At 59.3% G+C, this 12613-nt stretch overlaps 1 protein-coding gene across 4 annotated transcripts; it reads right to left on the bottom strand.

Moving 5' to 3' along the window:
• Positions 1 to 16: 16 nt before the first annotated feature.
• On the bottom strand, positions 17 to 6597 carry CSF3R (colony stimulating factor 3 receptor). 4 transcript variants are annotated; one of them, XM_030464532.1, is made up of 17 exons: positions 6505 to 6516; positions 6246 to 6332; positions 5616 to 5711; positions 5025 to 5324; positions 4759 to 4882; positions 4466 to 4635; positions 3376 to 3530; positions 3120 to 3273; positions 2924 to 3006; positions 2625 to 2838; positions 2239 to 2427; positions 1914 to 2015; positions 1476 to 1622; positions 1161 to 1301; positions 943 to 1033; positions 677 to 758; positions 17 to 512 (listed from the first exon to the last, which is right to left on the bottom strand). In XM_030464532.1, exons 2-17 carry the CDS (start codon positions 6286 to 6288, stop codon positions 66 to 68), a joined length of 2538 nt encoding a protein of 845 aa, XP_030320392.1. In that variant the 5' UTR covers positions 6289 to 6332; positions 6505 to 6516; the 3' UTR covers positions 17 to 65. The 4 variants fall into 4 exon arrangements, with proteins under 4 accessions (XP_030320392.1, XP_030320393.1, XP_030320395.1 ...); XM_030464533.1 differs by lacking the exon at positions 6246 to 6332 and having other exon boundaries at positions 5616 to 5806; positions 6505 to 6597; XM_030464535.1 differs by lacking the exon at positions 6246 to 6332 and having other exon boundaries at positions 6505 to 6596.
• Positions 6598 to 12613: the final 6016 nt, after the last annotated feature.

Raw genomic sequence — 12613 nt, 5'->3', positions numbered from 1 at the left:
CACAGCACCGGCGGAGAGAGCCGGGACCCGGGGCTGGGTCCGCCGGTGCTGCCCGGGCCCCGACACTAAAACATCCCGCAGTCGTGGAGCTCCTCGGCCCCGCTGATGCGCAGGCCCTGCAGCAGGGGGAAGGTGGCGGGAGGTTCCTCGGGGCAGCCCCGGTCCCCCCGGTGGAACCAGAGGTTCCCGTAGGGTTCGGGGCTGTGGTCGGCGAGCAGGGGCTGCGTGGAGCTGGAGCGCAGGTAGAGGCGGGGCGGGCCCTGCTGCTGCCCCTTGTACCCCTCGCCCATCACCCGCGCGTACTGCACGGTGTCCCCGGGGCCCCGATGCGGTTCCGGGGCTGCCCAGCTCTGGCCCGGTTTGCCGAGGCTTTCCTGCCGCACGTAGGGCTGGGGCACGACGGGCACGGTGGTCTCGGCGGAGGGCTGCTTCCCCACCACCCTTTCGAGCACGGTGACAGTAGAGATGGTGGCCGGGCCGGGGTCCTTCACGCCGGGGACGGGAGGAGGCTCCTGGGAGAATGTTCAGGGATGGTTTGCAGGCAACATTCCCATTTTTGCCCCATTTTGGGATGCTCCTGCATCCCTGCTGCCCACCCCAGCGTGGCCTCCATGCCCTCGGAAACCTGGGGCTGCCCCCACGAGTGGTGCCCGGGTGGGGAGCTCCAGGGTCTCACCTGCTGCAGCTCCGCTGGCACCCACTTGCCCAGGCTGCTGTTGGCAGGGTCGGGAACACTGGGCCAGAACTGCTGCTTCACTCTGGTGACCACAGGATGAGGGGACTCAGCCAGGAGGCCTGGAAGCAGTGGCCTTTGGGCTGGCCTTGCTCCTGTCACTGTTCCCTGTGTCCACTCTGTGTCCACTCCCCGTGTTCACAGGCTGTGGCCACCACAGGGACTGCCAGGGTAGCCCAGCCCAGCCTGTGTGGGCTCTCGGTACTCACCGCCCGTTCTTCTGCAAGCAGATGAGCAGAAGTATGAGCAGGACAAAGATCAGCCCCAGGGTCAGGAAAAGGAACTGGATTTCAGTGTCATCTGGAAAGAGGGCAGGGCAGAGAATCACAGGGGAACCGTGGTGGGGCCCCTCTGGCCACACTGTGCCACCAGGCTGGGGCAGGACACGGGGTCTGGTGGGTCCCCTCCTGTCCCCACACCCCCTCACCAAGCACCATGGTCACCAGGGTCAGGCTGGTGCTGTTGGTGCTGCCCGCAGTGGTGGATGCCATGATGTGCACTTTATACAGGGTCGATGGCTTCAGCTCCTGGATGACAAAGGAGCTGAGAGTGGGATTCACAGCAGCACCTGGGGAAACACGGGGGGATCAGTGTGGTGAGGGCTGTTCTGGGGGTGCCCCTCACCTGCATGGCCCCTCGGGTCTCTGCAGAACCCACGCTCCCCCCAGCCTTCTCTGATGAGGCCACAGACAGATGGGGATGGGTGGAGGGCAGGGCTGGTGGGGATGCAGGCAGGACTCACTGGCCACTTCTGCGTTGCTGCTGGCCCAGAAGATGGTGTAGCTGGTGATGAAGCCATTCTGCATCTCAACTGGCACTGGGTCCCAGCAAAGCTCAGCACTGGACTTGCTGATACTCTTCAGGTGGAGCTTTGGGGCACGGGATGGTGCTGAAAAAGGGCAGGAGAGACCTGGTGCTGTGCAGCCTCAGGGCGTGGGGATGTACTGGGGGGCAAGTCGCACTCCTGAGGTGTGGGTGTCCAGCCCTGCCCCACATTGTGCTCCCGTGGGGCTCAGGCCAGCTGAGAGCATTTCAGAGGTGAGCAGAGACCCAGCCCAGTGGGCTGAGCTCCTCTGTGCAGTCCCCAGATTATGGGCATGAGGTAGGGAGGGTTGTTCCCTTTTGAAAGGCAAAGGCTTGGTGGTGTGGGGTGAGGCCCTGGCCCCAAGGGCAGACGTACCCTTCTGCTTGGAGTAGGCTGCAGTGTGGATGGGCACACCTACAGCATCCTTGTAGAGGGGGTACACTGAGATGTTGTACCTCTGTAAAGGCTCAATACCCTCTGCAACAGAGAGCAGGGGAGGCTGAGGGGTTTGTTGCTGAGCCCTTCTGCCCCGCCGTGCCAGCCCCCCTGCCCCATGCTGTGCCCAAAGCAAGGAGGGAAGGCGTGGGCTCGGCATGGGGCAGAACTTGGGGTCTGTAAGCTCTGACAGTGGGCACGAAAGGGGTGCCAGCCCCCTGGCACACCCCCCCTGTATCAGGAGGGCAGGGACCCTCCAGTTTACCCTGGATGAGGGTGGTGGTGGCCGTCCCGTTCCGCTCCATCTTCCAGCAGGGGCTGCATTCCCCAGGCTCCGAGGACACCCGGTGCCACTCCAGGATGTAGGCAGCGGGGGGAGCTGGTGGGACCTCCCAGCGCATCCGGAGGCTGCGTTCACCCTCAGGCACGGCCCACAGCCTGGCCAGGGGCTGACCTGCATGGGGACAACCAACCAGGGAACATCCCTGCCCCGTCACCCCCCTGTGCCCCCAGCCCTGTCCCAGGCTCCAGACAGTTCTGGGACCCCCAGACAGACACTACCGGGGTGTTTGGGGGAGGTGTTTGTGTTGGGAGGATCTCAGGGGGGGCAGACAGAGGTTTTGGAGGGCAGGGAGTTTGCTTTGCCCTCACCTTTCCTCTCCAGGAGGGCAACCTCGGTGGCTGCTGACTCGCCAGCAGCATTGTAGGCTGAGAGGTAGATCCTGCGGGTCCCCCCCGGAGCAGAGAAGTTGCACTGGGTGTGGGTGGTGTTGCAGACAGTGTGGGGGTCCCTGCCCTTCCTCCTGGGGCTCAGGGTGACATGGTACCCCAGCACTTGCCCGTTTGCCTCCCTCGGGTGCAGGGCCTGGGTTCAGGGTTTTTGGGGGTGCTCAGTGCCCAAGGTGATGCCCTGGCAGCTCCCGTGTCCCCACCACCCACCCCCTGCTCACCTTCCAGTGCAGCTGCACCTCCAGCTGCCCCCCTGCCCCATCCAGCCGGGTGCTCCACCACACGCTCAGCTTCCCTGTGGGGGCTGTGATAGGAGAAGGGTGGGCACAGAGCTGAGAGGGGACAGCATGGCTGTGCCACCACAGCTGTGCCACCTGGCTGTGCAGAGGGGACCCTCGGGGGGGGCTCCACACCCACCTTTCTCATGGGTGGTGTAGTTCCTGCCCGGGCTCCACACACTCCAGTAGCTCTGTGCCGAGCTCCGCCGGCACCGCATCTGGAAGTGGTACCGGGTGCCGAAGAGGAACCCACAGCTCTGCAGGGTGCTGGGCTGCCCAGCAATGCCATGGACCTGTTGGCAGCCAGAGTGAGGGCTGTGTGGGGAGGAAGCCTGGCAGAGCTCAGAGCACAGGGACTCTGCTGTCTCACCCTCCCTGGTCCCGGTGTCACTCACCAGAGCCCAGGTGGGATCCTCGGGTGCCCGGTAGCGCAGCTCACACTCCAGCTCCATGTGTGCAGTGCTGCGAGCCACCTCCCAGGCCAGGGTGACACAGTCGGTCTGGGAAGGGATGGACTGGATGCTCTGCAGGGCAGGTGGGTCTGGCTTGGCTGGAGGAAGAGCCAGGGAGAGAGCTGGAGCAATGCCACAACAGGCACTGCACGGGGCCATGGCCTCCCATGGGGCTGCTGTTGATGCCATGAGGTGCAGCCAAGACTCCAAGGGTGAGGATGGTGAGAAACCACCCTGAAACCTTAATGAGAACAGCTTGTGGCATGGGATGGGTGTCACTGCTTGCCCTTGGCCAGGATGATGTTCTGGAGCACAGAACCTGCATTGGTCTGCAGCTGGGGCTCCAGGTAGAATTAACACCAACACAAGAAAAACATATCCAACAGGATCCAAGCTGCATGTTTGGGTCTCCAGGGGGCTGGAGGCTAGAGGGGCTGTGGGAGGGCTTGGGGAGTTCATGGGCAGCCCTTCCCTGACTGCAGAGCAGGAGGAGAAGCTGGACTGTCTGGGAAGGTTCTTTTTATAAATAGTTTATGGGCGCTGGATATATTATTAATAGACCTCCTGAACAAATGGGTAATCAATTGCTGCAGAGTTGTAGAGTGCAGCGGGTCAATCGGCAGCTCATAACCTGCTGCTCAGTCTGTAACATAACTCTGGCACCCACCCATCTCCACAGCCCGTTTGTCACAGGGTTCTGCCCCGGGAGCACGACCCCTCAGGCACTGCTGCTCCTCTCCTCTCCTCTCCTCTCCTCTCCTCTCCTCTCCTCTCCTCTCCTCTCCTCTCCTCTCCTCTCCTCTCCTCTCCTCTCCTCTCCTCTCCTCTCCTCTCCTCTCCTCTCCTCTCCTCTCCTCTCCTCTCCTCTCTCTTCTCCTCCTCCCTCTCCTCTTCTCCCCCTCCTCTCCCCCTTCTCTCCCTCTCCCTCTCCCTTTCCTCCTCCCTCTCCTCTTCCCCTCATCTCCCTCATCTCCCTCTCCCTCTCCCTCTCCCTCTCCTCTCCCTGCCCAGGAGCTCTCCATCCCTCACTCACCCACATCCATGGGGTCGATGCGGAGCCGCTGGGACTCGGTGCTGCCCAGCGCGTTTGTGGCCGTCACCCAGAGCTCCATCTGCCCGTAGAGCTGCAGCAGCCGCCGCGGCACCGTGCAGTGGCTGCGGGGACCTTGCGGGATGCAGCCCGTCACCTCCCGGGCTCTGTTCCTGCGGCAGGGAGAGGGGTGGGCTCGGGGGGAGCCTCCAGCTGAGGACGAGCCTTGCCGTGTGGTTTGGTGGGGGGTGAGGGCCAGGGGAGGCGGTTGTGGGCCCTCAGCCCCCGAGGCTTACTGGGAGCACTGGAGGGTGACATTGGTGGGCAGGAGGCTGTCAGCACCCTGCTCCCACCGGCAGGTCAGCCCATAGTCACTGAGGTTCAGGATGCAGCTGAGGTTGAAGGGCTTGGATGGAGGGTCTGGAAGAGAGGGTCAGCAGAGGCAGAGCCTGAGCACAGAGCTGCACAGAGCCCCCACTGCCGTGCCACCAGCGAGCCCTCATGCCAGGCTGCACCTCTGCCGTGGGGACACAGGAGTGGCCCGTGGTGGCAGCAGACTTACAGCCCGCCCTGATCTCGGCCATGCCCACGCGCTGCTTGGCCCCGTTCCACTCCAGCCAGCACCACAGCTTGGCCTGCGTGCGGTTGAACTGGGGCAGGGTGAGGGTGGACACATCCATCCCCTCCGGGTCCCGATGCTGGTTCCCAGTCACAGGCTCATTGTCCAGCATCCAGGTGATCCGGACCTTCCCCTGCTCCAAGCCGTGGCAGAGCTCCCTCCGGATGGTGCAGGATGCTGTGACAGCTGAGCCCAGGGCCACCACAGGTGGGTCTACGGCCACTGAGGCACAGTGCAGGGTCCCTGGAGGCAGGAAAAACACCTCACATTCAGAGAATGGCTATGATGAAGCCATGTCAGCTCCTCAGTGCCCAGGCAGGACAGAGGGACGGATGCCTCTTCCCTTCGACGGGCCCCCCAGCTGCTGGAGAGGAAGAGCTGGGCGTTGGGCAAGGCTGCCAGCACCACCGGGCCCCATCCTGCCCGTGCCCACTGGGCCACCGGCCAGGCAGCCAGTCAGGACTGGGACAGGATGCACGGGGGAGGATGGGGCACATGGCTGTGGGATGGGACAGATAGACAGACCCCACTCACCACTGGGGTAGACAGGCTGGAGCAGGGAGAGCCACAGCAGAAAGAGTGTCCCAGCACCTTGCCTGGCCATGGGCTCCTCCGTGGCTTTGGCATCACCTGAAACGGGGAGGGCAGCTTGTCCTGGTGGGTTAGGAAAGGGCTGGGGACGAGGCAGGCTGGAAGAGCAGTGTTGGCACCATCACTGAGGCTTCCTGGAGAACAATGTTCTTGTGCCATCAGGGGCAGCCTCTGCCAGCAGCCCTGGTGACCCCTCTGCCCCAGCCTTGGCAGGTGCCAGCACAGAGAAACATGGTGGGGAGGGTCCCTCTGCCACAGCCCACCACAGCACTTGGCCACATGTACCCAATCCCAGGGTCTGACACCCCATTCTGGGGTGTGACACCCCACACCTGGCCACAGGCTGATGGTATCTCAGGTACCTTCTGACTGGGCTGGGCAGAGATTTGTGATCCCAGGGGGCTGATAAGCTGAGAGAGGGAAACGAATGGCAGCAGCACCCAGCACAGCGGGGCTGGGCAGAGCAGTGGGGCCCCAGGGTCCTTCCTGAACACCCCCCAGCACCCAGCCCCAAGCAGCAGCTGCCTCTGCCCAGCCACCAGTTACCCTCTGTCCCACCTCAGTCCCCATCACCTCCTTGGTGGTGCCAGGCACTTGTCCCCAGGGGTCTGCCCATGCTGCTCCCACCTCTGGGTGCCAGCTGCCACTTTCCTCCCCCAGCTGATGTCCAAGGGAGACAAAGGACCCAAATGTGGGTAGAGGGAGCAGCCACCCCCCAGCACCCTGCAGTGCCAGGCAGGGGACAGGGCAGAGCAGCTCGTGCAGCCACAGGCACGGTCCTCAGCTGGACCCAAGCACCCTGTGCCCCATCCCACCTCCTCTCCATCCCTACCTCTCGGTGCCTGGGGTCTCTTTCTGTCTGTCTGTCTGTCTGCTGCTCACTGCCTGCTTCACGCTCCAGCCCCGGGCTGCTGGCTGCTCCCCGTGCTCTGCCTGCTCCCTCTCATGCTGCTTTCACCGATAGTTCCTCAAACCCAGCGCCGTTAATTGCTGTGACTCTCTGAAAAAGGTGATTGCAAAACACTTCCCTGAAGGCTGTGACCGCCCCACTGGCTGCAGGAAGGAAAAGCCCCGCAACACACACACATCCAGGAGCAGCACCCAGACTCCCACCCAGCCACCCAGGACAGGGCACAGCCAGAGCCTTACTGTGGGTGTCCTGGGGACAAGGCAGGGGGCATGGGACTCAGGGGGCAGGAGGCAAAGCTATGGCTGCCAGCACAGATCCCATCCCTCTGCCTGGTCCCAGGGAGAGGTCCTATGAAGACCATTTGACCCACGTTGTCCATATTCCCACCACCCAGTCCAGCTCACTTCAGAGTGAGGGAACCTATGAGATGCCCCAAAAACAAGCCAAGACCCAACCAACCCACTGCTGCCTCCCCACGTTGACCATTTAATGTTTTTTTTTCCCCTGCTCCCTCGCAGGGCTGTGCTCACCCCAGGGGGTCTCATTGCTGGACTTGGGGCAGCTCTGCCCACCCACTCTGGGCTGGCATCACCCCTGGGATAGGGATCCCTGTCCTGTGGGATGGGACCAGGGCCCTGGGACAAACAGGGGATTGCCCAACCCGCAACACTCACTGCCTGCGCAATGGGGTGGCTGTTGTGCAAACTGCTGTTTACTACGAGATTCGTACCACACGTTGCACCCCAGCAGCACCATCACCCACGCTGCAAACAAGGGGGAGGGCAGCACAGCTCCCACCCCCATGTCCCCCAATGTCCCCAGAGGGAGGGTGGCCTGGGGGAGGCAGTCTGGGGGAACGCTGGCCACAGGGAGGTGGCTCAGGGCTGCAGCCAGCCCCAGCAGTCCAAGAAAAGGCTTTTTTCCCCTCAAATTTCCCACCCAGAGCAGGCTGGGCTGCTGGCAGGGGTGATGGGGGGGTGGCTGCCCAGGTTAAGTCCTGCAGCCGTGGCCCTTGCAACATTTCCCTGGTGTGTAGCAACCCCAGTGTCTGGGGACAGAAGTGAGCAGCTCACAGGTTGTTTACCAACCTGAGCAGGAATATCCACAGGTATCCATGGTGACCTGGGCATCTCTGTGGGAACCAGAGGGTGAGCAGAGCTGCAAACACCCAGCTGGACACACAGACACCCAGCTGGACACACAAAGACCCATAAACACTTGGCTGGACACAATTCCCTCCCCATGTCCTGCTGTGCCCTCCTGAGGGTCCATGCATCCCACCCAGCACATCCCTGCCCCTGGGCTCTCCTCCCCCATGCTCTGCAGGGAAGGATTTCTTCCCAGGAAAGCTCCAGGAGTGCCAGCCTGTCAGGGCTCAGCTTCCATCAGAACTCCCTGTGCCCGGGGCTGCAGTCTGAGACGTTTCCTCAGATGCTGCTCTCGGTTCCTCTTTGACTCTGAGTCACTCTCACGAGCCCAGGGCTCCTGTCCCAGGGATGGGGCAGAGGGACAGGAGGCAGTGTGCCTGTTGGAGCCACGATTCCTGCCAGCCAGCATCGTGCTCCCCCCAGGGGAGGTGCTGGCAGCTGCCTCTGTTCCTTGGGCCTGGTACCAGTGCCTCTGGTTTATTCCCTGCTGGGTGGATCATGGCTATTAAGCAGAGCAAAGAACGTTACCAGCTTGTATCAGCTCAGCTGTCAGCAAGAACCAGCCTCCCTAAAGAGATTTTCCTTTTCTTCTTTTCATTCCCTAAAAAATTAAAACATTGCCAGTCATGTAAGATTCAGGACCTACGTGCAGAACCCAGCACAATTAATTCAAGCAAATCACCCTGTTCAGCTGCCAGCAACAGGGATGGAGCAGAGGCCTCCTGGCCAAACCCCTGTGGAGGTGGCAGGGAGGAGACCCTTGCCTTGGGACAGCAGCACGGGGGGACACAAGGGGCCAGACCTGCCCTGAGTGTGGGGGGAGCCCAGGCAGGACCCTCCTGTGTCTGCAGGCTCTGGGTACCCAATCCCCAAGCTGGGGGGACACCCATGGTGCTTGTCCCCCCCCCTTGCCACTGCTCAGCTCCTCCCAAGCACAGCCAGAGGATTGATTACAGGGGGGCAGAGAGGGAGACCTTGAACAAGGCTCCTGACACATTACTGTAATTAATGAGGCAGGGGGATTAATTTTCTGCGTGGCAGGGATCTGAGAGTCCGTAGTGGGCAGGGGGGAGGATGGGGCGAGGGCTGAGCACTGCTGCCATCGTTCATTCTCTCATCTGCAAGATGCCCAAAGGCTGGGGGAGAGACCTGCCACAGCACCCCTCGATGCTGCACACCCCTTATCCCCTGGCTCTGCTGCCCACCCATCCATGGCAGAGGAATGTCCCCATGTCTGATGGCCGAGCCCCATGCCAGCCCCTTATCCCTTGAGGCTCCTGGAACTCCCTGTTTTGCTGGGACACTCCAGAGCTCAGACACACAAAACATCTTCTGCCTCTGCCATTGCTGGAAAGAAATTTCCCTTTGGTGTTGCCACTCAAACCAGCCGGGCAGGGGGATTTTTGTGCCCTCCTGCACCCTCATCCCCTATGCCCATGGTGCCAGGCAGCACATTTGATCCCAGCTGCCAGGGCTGCACTACTGAATTCTGACCCTTCCTGGCAATCAGGCTGCAAGCACAGCGCTATTCTTTTTCTGCTCTAATAAACACCCTGGACAATAATAGAAAAAAAATCAGCTTTTATCGGGAGAAAAAGAAAAAAATATCTGGAGATTATTTACTCAGAGTCAATAGCTGCAAACAGAGGCTGTCAGCCCAGGCGGGCACTGACAGCTGCTTACTGTCAGACCATTGCATGGAAACAGGGCAAAACCCTCCCCAGCAGACCTCCACCAAATAAATACAGGGTCTGGAACACAGGAGGACCCTCAGCACCCCCAATCCCTTTTACCCTAGGATGAGAAGCAAGGCCCAGACCCCTTTGGGGTCCCCAGCCATGGGGGTGGGAGCAACTGGGGGCTGGAGCCCAGCACAGAGCTGCTGTGAGAGCAAGAAATTCATGGTCAATTGCATTGCAGCTAATCACAAAGGGCAATTAAATGACTGCTTTTCGAGGGCTATAAACATCACCGATTTAAATCCAGTGACACATGGAAATAGGAATCCAACCAAGCGGCCTCCAAAAGTACTTTGTTCCCCATTATTTTCATTAGCTGCTTGTAATTTGATTTGTCCCTCTCCTGCTGCTGGCTTTTTCCATGGCTGAGAGGAAACAAATTAAAGGCCCTCAAACTTGTGATGGTGTCCACGTGGGTCAGGAGGGATGCGGCTCCTCCTGCTCCCAAAAAGTGGCTTTTTGTGCCCTCGTAGAGGGAACACAACCCCTGGCAGGGGGTGTCACCCTTTCCTTGTCACCACAGCCGAGTGCTCCGGGCACAAAGACAGAGCCCAGAGCTCCAAACCAGGCAGGGGACAGGCAGGGCCGTGTCCCGGGAGCAGCATCCCAGGGACCTCACCTCTGGGATAGCGATCCCGGGCTGGCTTCTTCTCTGCGAATTCCAATTCATCTCCCTAGGTTTTCCTGGCGAGATAGATGAAGGTCTTTCCCCTTCGATCCTCTGAGGCTGCGGTGCAGGTGATTTAGGGTCGGTTTCCCTGCAGCCCTCAGCGTTCTCGCCCCTTCCTTTGCTGGTGGTCCCCGGGGGGTCAGCACACGGGGGCTCTGACACCGATTCCCAGCTCCAGGCTGCGGGATGGAGCTGTCTCTGGGCTGGGGAAGGGCGGATCTCCAGGAAAACCTCCCGGGGGGCTCCTCCTGCACATCACTGCCGTCCTCTCCCCATTATCTGCAATTTCCTTGAAAGCTTTCAGGCTTTGCTGGGGCACGTTTGCAAATGAAGAGAGAAGAAAACAACCAGGTTTGCATTTGCCCCACTAGAAATTAATTCTTCCCCCCCCCCCCCTCTTCCTTCCCCTTCATATTTAAAGGTATCAGTGAATGAGGCCAAGTTGTTAAGTGACAAAAGAAAAATGATTCTTGCCTTCCAGGGTTATTAAAATCATGTTCTACAATTTTAGCAGCCACAAGGAAGCCCAGATAATGACAGATGATGATAATACATCTCCAGCACAGCCTGGTCTATAATGATACTGCCCATATCTCTTGTATTAGCTCCAATTACTCAGCGTATAAGTATAATGAAAATGTACATCCATTCTGGGGAGCTGCATTTGCTGCCTCTGAATCCAATTTCTCCCTCTCCAGCCAGTGAAGGAGGCCAGAGCTGGGACAGGTGGTACCAGTTCCACTCCTGCTGCAGCTCATGGAACCCCAGAGAAGGCTCCATCCGTGTAAGATTAATGCAGGCAGAGATTTAATCTGAATTCTATGATATTTCATTTCATTCTGATCAGAAAGCAAGAGACGACGTCTTTTGAGATGAAAACAATCTACTGGAAAATTGAAAATAAAGATCACTGTGTGGGTAGGAGGGTGGGTGTGCTCCCTGCTGGTGCCCCCAGCCCGACACCAGGGTCCTGAGCCCCCCAACTCATGCGTGGGGATGGCTGCACCTGGGGCCTGCAGCAAAGCAGCATCTCGGGCCAGCAAAGGAGAGCAGAGACTGGAAAAGGTCCCTAAAAGCTTCCTGTGAGTGAACCACAGCAGCAGCCTCAGCCATGCCTGCCCTCCCAACGACGCTGAGCCCACCCACAAGAAAAACCCCACGGCCACAGGGCCAGATCCCCCTTTGAACAAAGCTCCAAAGCTGGTTGGCTGTTTAAAAACAAGTCTGCAGGCAGCAGAATTAGCCTCGTTATTTCTTAAATTAAATGCCTGTATTTTTTTCATAACTTTGTGTAATATATATATATGTGTGTGTGTGTGTGTGTGTGTTTAATACATAATTAACAGCCCCTCTGGTGCTGCACTCCGTGCTCAGCACCCATCACCACCTCTGGACTACATCTCCTTCCAAGCACAATTTTAAACGAGTTATTAAAGAACATAGGTGCATCAATTAATTATTTCATAAATATTAACAAGCTCTTAATGGCTGGAATCCTGCAAAAACATGTTCCCGGGGAGTTAATCTTTAAAAAGGCTGTTAACTACTCTGACCGCTGGGCTGGTGGGAGCTGACCCACCCTGAGCTGGGGGGGCTGATAGGAATTAGGGGCAACACCAGTCTGGAAACCAGTGCACTGCATCTTGAACATGTTGCCAGCCTAGATAAATCTCCAGAACAGCACTGACCTAGAGGGAGGCTTGCACGGAATGGGGAAAACCCTGAAATAAAATGTTACTTCACCCTCTTGCAAGTAAGACCTAACTCCAGGATGGAGCTGGGGTCACCTGGGACACTGGTTGATGGGGACAAGGCTCTTCCCGGCCTTTCGGCATTTTCTGAGTGACAGAACCTCCTTCCCTGAGCGAAATTTATAGGTCTGGATTTTGCAACCCCCAGCAGAGCAGAATCATCGCCTCGCCCCAGACGGGAACCTCGGGCACAGGGTAGGCAGATTCCAGCTCCAGCCAGAGATCTCCAGAGAATTCCCCCGGGCTTTGGGGCAGGCAGAATCAGCCCTATGGGGTCTGGCATCTTTTCAGCCCACCCTGCAAGCTGGTTTTGGAGCAGGAGTCCCCTGCGGAGCGCGGACCCGGCAGCATCCCCGCCCCGAGGCTAGAGCCCGGGCTGCTCCCGCTCCTCTTCCTGCAGCCCCCCCGGTTCTGCTCCCGCACCCGGAGCTGAGAACGATTTTTATCACCGCAACCAAGCAGCGACAGCCTCTGCCTGGCAGCAGCAGCCCCAGGAGCGGCTCCGGAATGAATAATGCCGGGGGGGGGGCAGACACACTCTAATTTAATCAGGGTGACAGGAGCGGGACTCCCCGGAGGCTCCGCGCTGCAGTTTCCTGACATTAATGTTACTTTGTGTCACAAGGCATTTTTTTTAATGTGTCTTGCCAGTAAAATAATCAGCCTGCTCTGGGGGTGAGGAGGAATTTGTTTCTCGTCTATTAGGATACAGATGTCGCTCCT

The sequence above is a fragment of the Calypte anna genome, chromosome 23 (assembly GCF_003957555.1).
Source record: "Calypte anna isolate BGI_N300 chromosome 23, bCalAnn1_v1.p, whole genome shotgun sequence".
Classification (NCBI taxonomy): Eukaryota; Metazoa; Chordata; class Aves; order Apodiformes; family Trochilidae; genus Calypte; species Calypte anna.
Note: the sequence above shows the minus strand (reverse complement) of the source record. Positions and strands in the feature narration are given on the sequence as shown.